Below are 17,019 nucleotides of genomic sequence, written 5' to 3'. Positions count from 1 at the left end.
GGCCATCAGCTGCAACAGGGGTGGCCGGACACAGAGAGGGCGGAGTAGAGCCCCAGACGCCCGGGAGTCCTCTCCACCCTCCTGGACCTGAGCCAACTTCCCTGCGCCTGGAGGCCCAGCCCGGGGAGGCCGCACTGTGGACCTGACCTGGGCTCCCACGCAGCCTTGCCCTGGAGCTGAGAGTCCCAGCCTCTTTATGTGCGTGTTCCCCTTACGATAAAGCGTTCTCTCCCCACCCCTCCCTCTCTCCTTCTCCCTCTCCAATCCTATAATTTTTAGTAAACTTATAAAGCTGGCAACCATTGTCCCATCCATTCTGTATAACAAACCTGCTTTTCTCGAAGGGACCCAAGTGAGTTCCCTGCAACAAAGACCCTCACTCACTCAATGCATTGTGGGAACACAGAGCAGGGACCACCCCACCCCCACCCAACCTGGGACTTGGGGGCGGGTGTCAGGGGACTTTCTGGAGACACTTCGGCACAGGTGAGAATCCCGTGGGAGAAGTGGGGGGCGAGTCCACAGCAGCTGGGCCAGGTGCCCGCTGCCACAGGCCATCCGCTGTGCCCGCCAGCACCCACCCCTGCCCCTCCGTGCCCTCCTGCCGCAGCCTCAGCCCACGGTCAAGTCCCTGGACTGGGCCCCAGAGGCCAGCTGCATGGTCTTCCAAGCCCCACCACAGAAAGGGAGGAACATGCGCTCCATGGCTGGGGCAGGGTGACAGGGCTTTGCTGGTCACACCACCGCAGACGTCTTGTCCAAGAACCGACTGCCCAGGGCGTCCCAAGGAGCCCAGGTGGGAAGGTCCCGGAGCTCTGTACCTGCCGTTCTGAGGGTTCTGAAGCTCAGGGGCAGGGTCTAGCCTGACAACCTCCCTCCCTGCCCCCCTAAAGAGAGCATCCCCATGTCCTGCCCACAGCCCACAGCCTGCAGTGCCCACATCCCATATGGGAGCTGGTTCAAGTCCCGACTGCTCCTCTTCCCATCCAGCTCCCTGCTGATGCATCTGGGAAAGCAGTAGAAGGTGGCCCAAGTGCTTGGGCCCCTGCACCCATGTGGAAGACCTGGAAAAAGCTCCTGGCTGCTGGCTTCAGTGTGGCCCAGCTCCAGCCATTGCAGCTATTTGAGGAGTGAACCAGGGGATGGAAGACCTCTCTTTCCTGTTCTCTCTCTGTATCTCTGCCTTTCAACTAAATAAATAAATCTTAAAAAAAAAAAAAAAGCGCAGTCTTACGAGGAGCGCACTGGGCTTGCGTGGCACACAATGGCCTGGGTCTCCATCACTCTGACCCAGCAGAAGGGACAGCAGATGGCAATGATCCTCCTTGGCTCCTCGGTGGAAGACAATGGAGTGTGGCAGAGTTGTCTCCGGGTGTGGGCACAGACGCCAGTCAGTCTTTCTTCTTCCTACCATGAGTTTAGTTTGGGAGAGCCCAGGGGAGGGACCAGTGGTGCTCCGGACTCGGTGTGGACACGGGAATTGGCCCAAAGCCTCTCCATGCACAAAGAGTGGGAGACACGTGGGAAGCTCAGCACCAATCTTGGGGGCTCACTTTCTGGCCTCCCCCTACACGGAGCACCCCAGCAAGTCTTTTCTCCCAGACAGGGCAAGTGACACAGGCTGATCTGGGTAGGGAGGGGTGACCTCACTGAAGGCAGGGGCCAGCGAGGTGGACTCCAAGCGCAGCAACATAGAGGCGCCCCAGCCCCCGCTCTGCCTGTCCACCCCACCTTGCCCCTTGCCCGTTTGCAGATTCCAAATGCAGTTCACCTGTGCCTCCTGGTGCACTTGCAAAGGCATAGAGGTGCTTCTGGAGCTGTCCCTCCCATGGTTATTTCTTTGAACTACAGCTCTGCTCCCGGTCCCCAGGCAAAGAGTCCTGGGAAGAAGATCAGCTGTGGCCAAGCACTTAAACCAGGGGCCGCCTCTTCCCACCTAAGAGCAGGTGCAAAACAGCAGGAAGAGACAGGCGGGTGGAAAGGAGGGAAATCCCAGCCATGCCAAAGGCAGGATCTGCTGGGAGGGAGCAGCTGGGCCGCGGAGCTGCTTTCTGGGGAGACAGGAGCCCCAAAGGCTTTGACATAAGGCTGAGTAAGGTCCCCTCTGAGAGGGGCTCTTGTTACAGCACAGGTGCGGGAAGACAGTGGCTGGTGATGAAAGTGGACACAGAACGAGGGTGGTGAGGCTGCCAGTGCTGTGACCCCCTCTTAACTCGGATCTTTTATCTTCTTAATTCGTTGCCGTGGCCCCTGATAATGAGATACACCAGGGCTCCTCGGTAGTCCCACGTGGAGGTCAGCTTTGCTTTCTGGCCCCTGCGAGGGAGTCAGGAAGGTGGACGAGGGCTCCCTCAGCCCCCGGCTGCTGTTTCTCGCTGCCGTCGCCAGGTGTCGCTGTGGAAGCTCGGAGGATGCTGCCGCCCCCAGAGGCCGGGGTGCCGTGCTGGTCTCGGTTCGGGTCTGGAGCTCCTGCCAGTCCACATGCTTCCCGACTCAGCCATCGCTTCCCAAAGCACGGGCTCTGGGGCAGGCGGCCGGGAGTGGAAGACTGTCCAGCATCAGCCACGCCCCAGGCTGCCCTCAGCCGCTGCCCATCTGCGTGGTCGATTCTACATCGGCCAAGCCTGTTCATCCAGGTGGTTTCCTTTTGGGGACTCTTTGCCCTGCCCTGCCGCGGATCTTCGGGTCACCCTAGCACACCTGGACAGGCATCCCTGACTTTACACCTTAGAGATGGAGAGTTGCTTTCAGAGAGCCGCAGGGACCCTCACCCACAGGGCGACGCCCCAGCTTCTGCCAAGCCCCGCTAGCACAAGTCCTGGGTCTGCCCAAATCTCAAGAGTGAGAGGATGGGAGCCTAGCGGCCCGCATTTGCATAATCAAGAGAGCACACCTGAAAGAACTCCTGTGCCCAGGTACCCCCAAACCGGAAGTTCTCAGCCTGGGGATCTGTAGCAGAAACCACCGCACACTTACTGCCAGTCCTCACTAGGGGGCGCTACACTCCTTTCCCCTAAGCCCGCGGGCCCCAGCCCAAAGCCTGGGACCTGCCGCCTCCCTGGACTGCTCGCGGGGATTTTCGTGTCGCGCTACACTCGCGGCAGGCATCTGCAAATATTTGGTGACCGGAGTTTGGCACGGTTGGGGTCCTTGGTGAGGCCGTGCGTTCTGATTTCCTGGGACGGCCAGGGCTCGCCAGACCGCAGGAGGGGCTCCACGCAGGAAAGGGGCGGAGACCCCGGGGCCCCCAGAGAGAGGAGCTTTCAGAGTAGCCCGCTGCAGCTCTGAGAATCTGAGAGCTAGTGATTTTGGAACCCTCTCTGTGTGCCGGGCGTCGCCTGCGTGGGTAGAGCTGTTTCCCAGTTAAAGCCAAGACACTCAGCTGTGCTCACACTGTGGCCAGTGCTGGAGACAGGGTTTTGTTTTTGTTTTTTAAGATTTATTTATTTGAAAGGCAGAGTTACAGAGAGAGAGGGAGACACACACACACACACACACATATCTTCCATCCAATGGTTCACTCCCCAGGTGGCTGCAACAGCTGGAGCTGGGCCAGGCTATACAGGAGTCAAGGACTCTGTTGAGGTCTCCCACGTGGGTGGCAGGCACCCAAGCACTCGGAGCACCTTCGACCGCCTTCCCAGGCACCTTAGCAGGGAGCTGGATTGGAAGCAGCCAGGACTGGAACCAGCTTCATGTGGGGACGTCCCGACGTCACAGGCCATGGCGGCACCGTTGTGCCCAAAGGCCGGCAGCCTGGAGCCAGGATGCAGCCTTGACCTTCTGGCCCAGGGCCGACTTTCCACATTCTCAGGCCCCAGGAGGGCAGGAGTCTGACGATTGTGGCTGCCTCCCCCAGGGCCTCGGCCAGATCAGGCCAGGGGAGGGCCGTGGTCTTGGGAGTCCCTCACTCAGCCTGCAGGGGGCAGCCTTGGCCTGTATGGTCTGCCCTGATGTCCCAGGCACCACGCAAGCATGGTAAATAATACTTGCCTTCTATAAGAGTGCTTTATTAAGTGTGACAGAGAAAGAGAGACACAGAGACAGAGAGATCTTCCATTTGCTGGCTCACTCCCCAAGTGGCAGAAACAGCTGGGACTGTCACGTAGGTGGCAGGGGCCCAAATACTTGGGCCATCACCCACCGGCTTCCCAGGCATATTAACAGGGAACTGGATCAGAAGGAGAGTAGCCCGGATTCGAACCAGCACTCTTATAGGGGACGCTGGTGTCACAAATGGCGGCTTAACCCTCTGTGCTGTAACACTAGCCCCTGCATACTATTTTCTCAATCTCATTAACAACTAAGTACTAAGCTGGGTCCGAGGACCCCGGCCGAGACAGGAGAGGAGCCCTGGGTTGCGATGTGTGCATTGGCGCCTGGAGTAGGGCATCACTCCCTGGTGTCCCTGGTGTCCCTGCAGCCTTCTCGGCCTGTCCCCTGCACGTCGCTCTCCTGGGAGCCGTGGAGCACCAGTCACAGGGCTAGGGAAGCCCCCCTGCCAGGGAAGACCCCCCCAACCCCGTCCTTGAGCTGCTCCTTCCTAACAAGTCCCCTGCACTGGCCCTGGGGGCCTCTGTAGCTGTCTGAAGCAGAGGGAGATGCCGGCAGCCAGGAAGGCTGGAGCCAGCCTGGGCAGTGGCCGAGGCCCTGCGAGGCAGACACCCGGCCTGACTGTCCCAAGGACCCGCACCCTGGGCACCCTGCCTCCAGCTGCCTGCCCTCCCCGACTGTCTCCATGCAGCCCCCCATCTGTGATCCTCCTGGAACAAGATGTCTCGCTCTGCCCCCTGGTGGCCCCCACACCGCCCTGATTGGCCACACTGCATCCTCAGGCCCCCAAGCATGCCCCCACCACGGCCCACACTGGCCCCCAGAATAACTCGAACTGAGTGCGGATGGGCACCAGGCTCCCAAGCTCTGACGGCTGCATCCCCGCCCTCCCGTGCCGTCCTCCCGAGGTTAGCTCCAGGACACTGCTTAACCGCTGAGCCCCATGTCAGAGGAGGCGTCAGGGGGTGGGGCTTGGGCAGGGGCCAGGACCCCCACAGTCCCGGCCACTCGCACTGCAGGCCTGGGGAGACTCCTTAGGAGCCCCGGTTAGTGCAGCTGCCAGCATGGGAGGGGGCGTGAGTAGAGGGATGCGGGGTGGGGGCTCGGGACCTCCCACCACGGCTGCTCCTCTTGGCCTCTTACCTGTCAGACTGCTGTGGGCCCCTGACTCAAAGGCCAAGTGAGGGGCCGGCGTCCACCTGCATCCCACATGGGAGAGCCTGGGTTCTGCACCTGCTTCCTGCTAACGCAGACCCTGGGAACAGCAGGGATGGCTCAGGTATTTGGGTTCCTGCCCAGCCTGGCTGTTCCGGGTATTTAGGGAATGAACCAGCAGTTAGGAGCCCGTGCACTCGCTCTCTCTCTCTCTTTTTCTCTCTCTCTGTGAGCTGTGACCCCGTCATGAGAGGCCAGCAGACACACACACACACACACACACACACACACACACCTGTCTCTTCTGTGATGCTCTGGGCTGCCCGGGGACTCTCAGTAAGAAAGCCACGGCCAGGTGAGACCTCTCAACCCGCACCTCCAAAGCCAATAGCCAACATAAAGCTGTTTTCTTTAGCAAGTAGCCTGCCCTTTGCGTTTTGTTACCACAGTGAAAAACAGGTGACCACAAGGGGCATGTGGTTGGTCAGCTGACATGCAGCGCCCGGCGAGGGGGGGGTCAGCTACGTGGGGCCATCTGGGGTTGGGCCGGGTAGGGTTGGGTTCCTGTGCACCTGTCCTAAATTCTCTGTGGTGCCTACTCTCTCTTCCACAAGACACAGCTTGAGGAGCTGGCGCTGTGGCATAGCGGATAAAGCCACCACCTGCAGTGCCGGCATCCCATATGGGCACCAGTTCAAGACCCGGCTACTCCTCTTCCAATCCAGCTCTCTGCTATGGCCTGGGAAAGCAATGGAGGATGGCCCAAGTCTTTGGGCCCCTAGACCCCCCCGCCCCCATGGGAGATCCAGAAGAAGCTCCTGGCTCTTTGCTTCAGATCGGCAAAGCTCTGGCCGTTGCAGCCAACTGGGGAGTGAACCAGCAGAGGGAAGACTTTCTCTCTCTGACTGCCTCTGCCTCTCTGTAACTCTACCTTTCAAATAAACAAATAAATCTTTAAAATAAAAAAAAAGACAGAGCTCGAGCAAGAAACACACACGAGTGTGTCTGAGGGCTGTTGTCAGTAGGAACGTGCAGCACCACTCCTGGCACAGCGCTCTGATGGCCTCTGTGTGGCCGTGCCCTCTGCAGTGTGGGTCTCCGGCCCTGCAGGGAGCATCTTGGTTACACAAGAGCCCCCAGAATGAAGGTGCGGTCTGAACCCCCAAAGGTGCGCTTGGGGCCCCTCCCTCACACAGAGCCCAGGCCACTTTGGATTGACAGCTCTTCCAGTCTGATCCTGCCTCCTGGAGGAGGCGAGACTTTGCAATGCAGAGCCCACGCTTCTGCTTCCATCATGGCTCGGGAGAAAGACACCTCCCTCAGCAGCACCCCAGCAGGCAGGCTGCTGGCCTGGGAGGGGCGGCTCAGACCCAACGCGAGGGCCGAGTCCTCCACTGCAAGCTGCCAGAGCCCCCTTGATCTGTGTAAAAGTCCACGCTTCCTCAAACAGCCGTTCAGTGTGATGGAATGAGACGGTTATGCCAAGATAGCCGCTGGCAAGGGAGTATCAGTTACTCCAGAGTGGCTTTGGAAACCCCCTGGGAAACCACCTGGCAATGGAGCCTGCCTGGCAGCAGGGTGTGATTGGTTAGGGCATAGACCGCCCCTTGACCAGATTGGCTGCCTCCACTATATAAGCTGCTGTACCAACTGAAACAAACGAGTCTGCAGGCTGCTCGCCTCTGGTCTGCTTTCACCCAACTCCCAGGGTCTGTGTGGTTATTCCACACCTCTGGCCCCCACCATGCTCCTCCTCTCAGAACGAACACCTGGCACCCAATGTGACAGAGAGCGAGCGTGTCAGACTCGGCGCGGTCCCCCCCTTGATTTCGGCAGGTAGGCCCCTCGGTGTTTTGTGTGCTGTTCGGTTCTGTGAGGGTGAGCACAGGACCCCCTCCTACACCCCTTTCCTTGTCCTTGTCCTCGGTCTAAGTGACCCCAGATTAAGCACACACCAACCAGAAGCGTAACAACTCTTCTCAGCTCCTCCTTTTACTTTCAGTTCGCCCAGCGAATTCACATAAGGGACTGATCATCCCGGAATTCGGAACCAAGTCATCTTCCCTCACTCGAGAGAGGTGACACTCCTGAGACACTGTGTGGGCATACGGCCTTGACCTAACAAATCAAGGAAGTCCCCCCACTAAGCACAGGACATACATACGATCTGATACACCCCTGTCTGTTCATCTAACGTAGGGAACCCTTGCAGAATGCCATCAGCTGCTGAGGTGCTAGGAATTTGCTTTATTCTGGCAGCAGTGCTGTGCGTGTCTTTCCTTTGGCTAGAGTTGGTGTGGCGTACTGCTCTTAAGCACTCAAACATGGGAAAGATACCTCCCTCTCAGAATCCCACGCAGATTACCAAACATAATGAATCTGTGAGTGATAAGAGCCTGACACTCCAGGTCCCTGTCTCACAGACAACAGTTGATGACTTAGGGAGAGAGAGCTCCGACAGTGAAAATGACATGACAGCAGACAACGCAGCAATGCCTGGTCAGCTACCCCCAAAATACCTGTGGGATGAACTTAGACGACCTCGAGACAGTAACTCATGTGAGGCCATCCCATCCGCACCCAGTGAGGATCCTCATGTTTGTGGCAGTCCCCAGGCACCCCAGGCTCTCAGCGCAGCTGCTAGACCCCATCCCACCCGTATGTTTGCCGTTAATGTAGGAGCAGACACAGAATTTAGGCCCTGGATTCCATCGCCCGTAAAAAGGCTTCTGCTAACCAAGAGCCAAGGATATGCTTGTGTCTTTCCAGAGAATGCGGGACAGCCCATTTGGGTCCCAGCCAGAAACATCAAGCCTGCAACTGACAGCCAACCAGACCAGCTGAAGAAAACTGAGAGCCCGCCTTGTTAGCCCACGCACCTGCCCTATCATCCTACCCTGAGGAACTGCTCACAGCCACATCCACTACTGCTTTATACCCCACTTAGCTCTGGTCAGCCACTCAAATGGCCCACAGCCTGCGTGCAGTCATGCCATTCCTGATTACCATTGTTCCTCATTCCTACCCGTATCTGAGCAAGCACTCCTGTGGTCTCCCGTTTTGAGCGCTGGTTAGTCAATGATGGGTAAGATCCCCTGGGGGACAACCTAAGACAGGCACAGTTGCATATGGAAACCACATGGAAATGGGGTCAACAATGGTATGGCCAAGAATCATGCCTCCCATTGCTCAAAAATAAATGAAAAGGGGGAAATGTGGTGGAATGAGAAGGCCATGCCAAGATGGCCGCTGGCAAGCAAGCATCAGTTACTCAGGAGTGGCTTTGGAAACCCCCTGGGAAACCCCCTGGCAACAGAGCCTGCCTGGCAACAGGCTGTGATTGGTTAGGGCATAAACTGCCCCTTGACCAGGTTGGCTGCCTCGGCTATATAAGCTGCTATACCAACTGAAACAAACGAGTCTGCAGGCTGCTCACCTCTGGCCTGCTTTCACCCAACTCCTGGGGTCTGTGTGGTGACTCCGCGCCTCTTGCCCCCACCGTGCTCCTCTTCTCAGAACGAATCCACAGCAACAGTTCAGGGCTCTGTGTCTGGGGCTCCCTGAGAGGCAGCTGCAGGTACAATTTTGGGGGCGGGGCTTGGGGATCCTTGGGCCCCCTGTCCTTAACCATGGGTTTCTTACCAGGGCCCAGCCAGCTTCTCCTTGGCCCTGGAAGGCTGCCACCCATGGCACAGCTGAGCACACTCTGGTGGGGGGAGCTCCATGCAGTTCCGTCTCTCCTCATCGCCACACCGCTGGCTCTGCCCAGTTTCCTTTTTTCTTTTTTTAAATATAAGATGTGTTTATTTATTTGAAAGTCAGAGTTACACAAAGAGAGAAGGAGAGAGAGAAAGAGAGAGAGAGAGAGAGAGAGAGAGAGAGGTCTTCTATCTACTGGTTCACTCCCCAATCTGAAGCCAGGAGCCAGGAACTTCTTCCAGGTCTCCCACGTGGGTGCAGGGGCCCAAGGCCTCGAACCATCTTCTACTGCTTTCCCAGGCCATAGCAGAGAGCTGGATTGGAAGTGGAGCTGCCAGGACTCAAACCGGCACCCATATGGGATGCCGGCGCTGCAGGCGGCAGCTTCACCCACTGCGCCACAGCACGGCCCCTTCGCCCAGTTTCTTAAAGCTTTATTTGCACACTGAGTCAGAAGGCAGAGTGCCAGAGAGAGAGGGAGAGACAGAAAGAGAAATCTTACATCCCACTGGTTCATACCCCTTCTATATGTCCACCATAGCCAGGCCAAAATCAGGAGCCAGGAACACTCTCTGGGTCTCCCACAAGGGTGGCAGGGACCCAAGTACTTGGGTTGTCTTCTGCTCCTCCCAGGTACATTAGCAGAAGCAGAGTAACCAGGTCTTGAACCAGCACTTGGCTATGGGATGCAGGGGCCGCAAGCCAGGACTTAACCCACATAACACAACGCCCAGGGTCTCCCTCACTCATCCTTTTTAACCTCCAGGAGTCTCTGCGGTTGTCTAGCAGGACACAATTCCTGTTTATTTGCAGCAACGAGGTACCAGGATGCCTGAGGCTGGAGTCGATCTCACTATCCCAAATGTCCTTAGCATCCCCCAGCTGCTGAGAGCGATGACGCCAGTGGTACAGAGCTGGCGAACGCCGTTGAGGACACATTCTCCAAGTCACATCTTCCCCGGGGACGTGGCCTACTTGCGAGGCAGCTCCCGGGGTGGTCGGAGATGACTGTCCAGGAGCGAGGCTGTCCCCAGCCAGCCCTGGGCACCCCGGCAGCAACTGGGCTGTGCTGGGGTTGTGGGAATTCAGAGCAAGGGGCAGCGCAGGCCAGAGTCTAGGAGCTCACACTGGCCAGGAGCTCCCAATCGCAAGACTCCCATGTGGGGAACTGAAAAGTGCTGACCCGACCTGAGAGAGCTGGATGCACGTTGCAGGAGGTGGGAGAAGGGGGCCGTCGGAGGCTGGCCCTCTCGGGCACTGCAACCTTCCCTGGCCAGCAGGCCTCTTAGGCTGGACCTCCTGGGACAGGCGGCAGGAGCAGGGCGGGGGCACCGTGGTGGACGTGTGGGGTCTGTGGTGCCCAGTTGCTGCCACGGGGAGCAGAGCACCTGCAGCGGGTGGGGAGGAGACGCTGGACTCAGCAGGGCCTGCCTCTTACCATTCGCTTCAGACCAGCTGAGCTCCTGGTGGGGGCTTGGGGGCCGCTCCCTGGAGCCTCACGCGTCTGCTTGGCCACTGAAGGGACGGAGATTGTTGGGTTACCCTGCTGGGTGTCCACAAAGGTAGGCCAAGATGAGACACCCAGCATCGTGTGGATTTGTTTATTTGGCAAATCAGAGCAGTCAAGGCTTTTGCAATTAATTGTGCTGGTTTCCCAAGCGCACATACAGCAGGTGTGTCTCTGGTTCATTCAGACTAGAAGCACAAGTAGGGTCGCATTAATGGCCCAACAGTGGCGCCCAGCACCTCTGCCCTTTGCCAGAACCATGTTCTGGCTTTCCCCAACTCACCGGCTGCCCCTTGCTGGGGAGTCACCCTAGGCTACACCCCAGGCCTGAGCCTGTTAATACTAGGGCCGCCCCATCCACCCTGGGCTGCAGCCACAGGGCCCCAGCTGGTGCTGGGCCACTCAGGCTATGGCTACTCAGAGACTGGACCTTCGTGTAAGACAGCCCCCCACCCCGGCCTGCTGCACGGGATCCATGCCTGCTCACCAGGCCCTGCAGCCAGGGTGGGTCCCCAGAGACAGAGGGAGAAGGCCCCTCCTCCCCACAGGGTCCTTGGGCACCATGCCCACCGACACAAGATGCCACCCCTCCAAAGCCTGGTCCCTGACATCACACAGCTCACGGGCAACGGCTCTGTCCCGGATGGGGCCCAGCGGCCACAGTCAAGATTCTAGCTTTGAACGTCGCTGGGGAAGGGGGTGGTGTCGGGGCCCACTGAGCTTCTCCTCTTAAGAAGCTGCTAGCCCTGAGTGACGATGGGCACACATGCACCTGCAGGCTGCCCTGTCGGTGCCACCAGCCGGGCTCCCCGTGGCAATGCAGAGAGAGCCATAGGAGGACAGCGGGGGTGGGGGTGGGGGCAGTGCAGCCCACAGGCAGGGAGAGGAGTGTCCAGGGCAGGGGGAGGGGAGGCAGCCAGGCTGCACGGAGCCTCCTCTGTGGTCTGCAGAGCCCCAGCAGATTCTGGCTCCCCTCCCAGTGCAGCGACTCCAGCATTAGGGACACTGTCCCACACCCTTCCCTGCACGAGGCAGCGGGAGCCTGCCCCTTGGCTGGGGAGCCAGACTCTCAGGACGAAGCTCTGCCTTCCACCTCCCTGCCAGGCCCCCACTCATCCCCCTCCCCTCCAGGGCAGTGACAGGACCGCCTCCTCTTCCATCCCCTCCTCTCCCTCCTCTCCTCCTCCTCTTCCCTCTCCCTCCTTCCTTCTCCCACTCCTGGTCCCAGTCCTCCCCACACTGCTGCCCCTCCCCCACCCAGGCCTCCAGGGCAGGTGGGCGGAGGCTGCTTCTCTCCCCTGCTTGGCTCACGTGGTGAGGCATCAGCACTCCTCGCCCTGCCCACTCGCTGCTGAGTCACTGTCACTCTGGCTGTCCTTAGGCCAGCAGAGCCCTGACACTTGTTTCTAGTTCCCAGCGCCCCAGAGCCCCTTGCTCTGGCCTCTGAGGACGCGGTCCCCCATTCCCTGCTGGAGAGGAGCAGCTCTGTGGGCCGCGCCATCCCTGCCACCTGCCCAGCAAGCAAGAGATGCAGCGCCTCACTTTCTCTCAAGCCCGATGCTTTGCTCAGCGTTTTTGAGGATGCATGAAGAGCCCCTCCCCAACTTGCTGGGGACAGAAAGCTGGTGTTCAGGAGGACCCCTCTCCCAGGGCCATTGCCCTCAGTCCCCCCCCCCCCGCCCTGAGAGGCACTGACCCTCCATGCAGTGGACGCCCTGAAGCGTGACCACGGCAGAGGAGCTGTCCGTGCCAGCCCCTGGCCTGTCTCCTGCCTTCCCCATGGGTCTCCTGTCCCTCCTGGCTCTCAGGAGTCACCAGTGCCTTTGCACCGTCTTCCCACTGTGGCCACCAAGTGTCCACCGCTTCCCCGTGGCCTCATCCTCTGCAGCCTCCTCGGGCACGCCCACCTGCTCTCCTCTCTTCCAGAGCTCCGGATGGGACCAGAAGGCTCAAAAGTCTGCCTCCCCTGGGGTCCCCAGCTGCAAACGGGCCTGAGCCGGCCCTACCACTCCCACTCCGTCTCTGCCCAAGACACTCCCCTCTGCAAGCAGCTCAGCCGAGTCCCTCCCTCCTCGCCTCTTTCTTTCCGGAATCTTCTCCTCTAACAGACCAACAGGGCGTGCTGGGATTGATCTCACTCTCCTTCTCCAGTCTTGGGCACAGACATCGGGAATGCCTCTGGATCCTCAGAGCGCCCCCACCACGGGGTGATTTGTGCTGCGCCGTCTGGGTGCTGGGGAAAGGGCTCTGGGGAATGACAAGTGGAAATGGTGTCCGGTGGGCGGGGGGGAAGCGCAGCCGTGGGCGGGCTGCAGTCACACCGCCACATCGCAGCCTCGGCCACAGGACAGCCGAGACCAGGATTCGGGGCTGGGGTCTCCTTCCTCCAAGCAGGGCCCTCCCCCCTTAGCCCCTGGTAGTCACGGTGTCCAGCTGCACCCTGGAAGGCCGGCGGGCACTGACGTCCATGCGGAACTCTTTGATGACAGAGTAGTAGCAGAAGACATCCAGGCAGCAGTTGACGTTGGAGAAGCACAAGGCCAGCTGCAGGAACAAGCTGATGTTCTGCCTGGCCCTGCACTGCACGATGAAGCCGTTCCTCACCAGGAACTGCAGGAAGAAGGCCAAGTGCACGGGCAGAAAGGAGACCACGAAGACAGCCAGGCTGGCGGCGATGCTGCGGATGCAGGCCCTCTGCTGCACCCAGTCCTGGGTGTAGTCCCTGCGGCGCCGCAGGAGGTGGATGCTGCACGAGGAGCAGAAGCCCATCACGGCCAAGGGCAGGAGGAAGCCGAACACCTCCAGAGGGAAGAAGACCTTGGCGCTCCACGTGCCGTCCGACATGTTGTGGAAGCACGTGTACTTTTCCACCTCGCCGTGGAAGCTGTAGATGGGAATGCTCCCGGCCCACACCAGGCCCCAGATGGTGCAGCAGATGCCAAAGATCTTGCCGGGGGACCGCAGGTGGCTGACCAGGAATGGGTACCGGATGGCCAGGTACCTGTCCAGGCTGATGAAGCAGATGGTGAAGACGCTCCCGTACATGCTGACGAAGTAGAGGCACTCCACCAGCGTGCAGAAGGCCGGCACCGGGGGCCGCACCTGCGACAGGACCATCTTGAAGGGGAGCGAGAGCACCAGCAGCAGGTCGAAGATGGCCAGGTTGATCATGTAGATGGAGGTGGCCTTGTAGTCCGGCCACCTCCTCTTCAGGAAGGAGCTGAAGCCGCGGATGGCCAGCACGTTGAGCAGGAGGCCCAGCAGGAAGGTGGGGATGTGGACTGCCAGCTGCAGGGTGTACATCAGCTGGTCCACGTCCTCGAACGAGCAGCTCTGGCTCGCGTTCAGCTGGGTCATGTTCTCACCTGCAACACGAGCCACAGGTTAGAGGGCCTTCCTCTCGCCCTCCTCAAGTCACGGACCCAAGTGATTTTTTTTCTTTAAATATTGATTTATTTGAAAGGCAGAGCCACAGAGAGGAAGAGGCAGACAGAGAGAGAAAGAGAGAGAGAGAGAGAGAGAGAGAGAGTCTTCCATCCGCTGGCTCACTCCCCAGATGACCACAGTGGCCGGAGCTGAGCCAATCCAAAGTCAGGAGCCAGGAGCTTCTTCCAGGTCTCCCACGTGGGTGCAGGGGCCCAAGGACTTGGGCCATCTTCTACTGCTTTCCCAGGACATAGTAGAGAGCTGGATTGGAAGTCGAGCAGCCAGGACTTGAACCGGCGCCCATACGGGATGCCGGCACTGTAGGTGGTGGCTTTACCCGCTACACCACTGCGCCAGCCCCTCAAGTGATTTTGTCAAGGATAATAAACACGTCCACACAGCTATTGGTATGAATGGAATCCCAATTACAAAACACAGAAAAGGAAAATGCCCTCTAGGCACGGCACCCAGACAGAACCACTGTGACCCGTGTGTGGCTGCTTCTGCATGGACGGTGGGGTCACATAAGCCCAGGGTAAGATGGAACTGCGTTTGCTGTGTCCACCCTAGCTCAGCCTTGCTACCTCAGACATGCTCAGAGCACTCCTGTCAGCCTGCTGTTGGGCCAGATCATCAAGTAGGTTTGCAAGCAGCGTGCTCAATGGCACCACCAAGGACTGCATGCTGTGCCTGCAGTGGGAATCAGAGTGGATGCCCGGATGTGCTACTGGACCACGAGAAAGCCAAGAGACGGTTCGGTGAGGCACGTTCTGGACGTCACTCCAGACTCGCGGCCTCCTTCTTTCTGCACCACACACACACACACACACACACACACGTCTTTCTTTTACAAAAGTGGACCGTACTTCGTACGAACATGCAAACGTACTCCTTTTTTTTTTTTTTCTTGTGATTGGAATCCTTCTGTTGAATGTCATGATGATAACACAAAATCTTGACCCAAACTGGTTTAACCAGAAAAGAATTCCCCATAATGGAAGATGAAAACCACGGTAGGGCTGGCTTCAGGTGCAGCTTGAGGACGGGTTGGAACGCCGTCTCCAGGACCCAACCACGCTCTCATTCTGCCCCCTGCCCTCCCCCGCCCGCCTTCCCGTGCTTGGACAGAACTGACGGCTTCCCTGAGCATAGGAATCAGGCAATCATCGCATCGGATTTCCCTGGACTCGGATTTATTTCCCCTTTCATTGGCTCAGGAGGAACATTTGACTCACCCAGAGGCAAGAAAAGCAGTAAAACTCTCGCTGGGGTTTCCAGGCAGAGTCTCCACACTCCTTCTGCGGGATTCAAAGTTCGGAAGGACTTGGTGTCTGGAACCAAGCGAGGGCTTGAAGTCCCCACAGGGCAAACACAGGCGCTTAGGCAGGCAGGAAATCAGAGCTGGCCTCAGGGACGGGAGGACCAAGACTCCCAGGCTCTGACCGCACAGGGATGGAGTCGGAGGCAGGCCTGGGAGGCAAGGGGGGATGCATCCTTGCTGTGCGGACTCATATCCAGGAGGTGGCCGTGGAGCAGCTCAAGGCCAGCATGTCCCACCCAGGCCTCCCGGAGAAGCGAGAATTCAAATAAGCCACAATGATCACCCTCCCCTGTGTACCCACCGCCCACCGCTCTCCTCCTTTGCTATCTCCCCACTCCCTGCCAGTGAGGCCAAGCTACTGTGCACCTCTGAGCCTCTGGCACCCCCATGACTTCCTGGCTAGCTGGGCCGAGGTCCCAAGATACAGCTGGCACTGACAGTCTCTCACCGGTGACCAGTGCCGCCACATCTTTCTGTCTATGTGGTTATCCTATGCTCTTTTTTTTTTTTTTAATTGAAAAGGCATCCCACTCAGTAAGATACCCAACAGTACAAAAGAACACGCAACTGAACGCCAGCCTCCGTGGAACCCCAGGGCCTCATGGTACTTTCACGGTTAACAGTTTCCTGTATTTTTTTCCTAGAAATTTGCCAAGCGTATGCATAGACATACACGTAAAATGTGGAAAATATGCCTATGGCTGTGTCTCTTGCCTTTTTTACTGAACAGTGTTTCCTGGAACTTGTCCTACGTCAGGTGTGAGTCAGCCGTTTATCTCTAAGAGCATGATTGCATCCCGGTGTGTGGATAAACCACAGCTCGCCCAGCCAGGGGCCTGTTGATGAAAATGTCCCAAAGCCCACAGTGACCACCCCATGACTTATTTCCTTGCTCCACGGCGGTGGCCAAGAGCATTCTTGCCCTGCTGTTGCGTCACACCTGGAGCTGTGGGAAGAGCTTGGCTCCTGAAGCCAGGAGCCAAGAACTCCATCTGGGTCCTCCACATGCGTGGCAGGAATCCAAGTATTTATGATACAGGCAGGCAGATAGGATTAAATCAATTAGACTCATGAGCTGGAAAACCATGCCCCCTCCTGCCCCCTGTGAGATCTTATGTCCCTACCTGATCTTACCTGTACACACCCACCTGTTGATTAGATTATGCAACCACTCCCCTTTTGGAAGCGGATAAAAGGTGTGGATAAACAGATCTGGATAAAATAGCCATGGGAAATCAGCTCTTGCTATATGCCCCCTAAAGCAGACTTTGCAATCTCTGATTTCCAGCTAGAGTTTTATAAAAAGGAGCAGACTTCCATATAAATGTAATTTTGATCTTAATTCAGATAAAGATATGACATAATATCAGCATCTTAAATCATCAAGGTGTAATTGATAAATGTACATTGGGTAAAAGTAAATGAGATAAATGTGTCTAAATGTAAACATTGGTACTCTTTTCATCTTACAGTCTATGGAAAAACTATTTGGGTTTGCTAACATATGTTTTCATAAACTATCATTTATGAAAACTAATTCAAAACTGCTTGAAAGTACCTAAAGTTAGAATTCAATGTGGGGGCTGGCGCTGTGACGTAGTGGGCATGTGCTGGCATCCCACATGGGCACCAGTTTGAGTCCTGGCTGCTCCACTTCTGATCCAGCTCTCTGCTATGTCCTGGGAAAGCAGTAGAAGATGGCCCAAGTCCTTGGGTCCCTGCACCCATCTGGCAGACCCAGAAGAAGCTCCTGGCTCCTGATTTCAGGTCGGCTCAGCTCCGGCCATTGTGGCCATCTGGGGAGTGACCAGCGAATGGAAGACTCTCTCTCTCTCTCTCTCTCTCTCCTCTCGTAACT

General features: G+C 57.8%; 1 protein-coding gene across 2 annotated transcripts in view; it reads right to left on the bottom strand.

Moving 5' to 3' along the window:
• Window positions 1-9,621: 9,621 nt before the first annotated feature.
• Window positions 9,622-17,019, bottom strand: part of GPR55 (G protein-coupled receptor 55) — a 28,876-nt gene continuing 21,478 nt past the window's right edge. The window contains exon 2 of one of the 2 annotated variants that reach the window (XM_089328909.1): window positions 9,622-13,779. In XM_089328909.1, coding sequence (XP_089185035.1) covers window positions 12,821-13,771 — 951 coding nt within the window. In that variant the 5' untranslated portion in view covers window positions 13,772-13,779 and the 3' untranslated portion in view covers window positions 9,622-12,820. The remainder of the gene's footprint in view (window positions 13,780-17,019) is intronic. The other variant, XM_051848105.3, reaches the window with a different exon arrangement.

This window comes from Oryctolagus cuniculus, chromosome 3 (assembly GCF_051225735.1).
Source record: "Oryctolagus cuniculus isolate XC-2025 breed Fujian yellow rabbit chromosome 3, ASM5122573v1, whole genome shotgun sequence".
Classification (NCBI taxonomy): domain Eukaryota; kingdom Metazoa; phylum Chordata; class Mammalia; order Lagomorpha; family Leporidae; genus Oryctolagus; species Oryctolagus cuniculus.
Note: the sequence above shows the minus strand (reverse complement) of the source record. Positions and strands in the feature narration are given on the sequence as shown.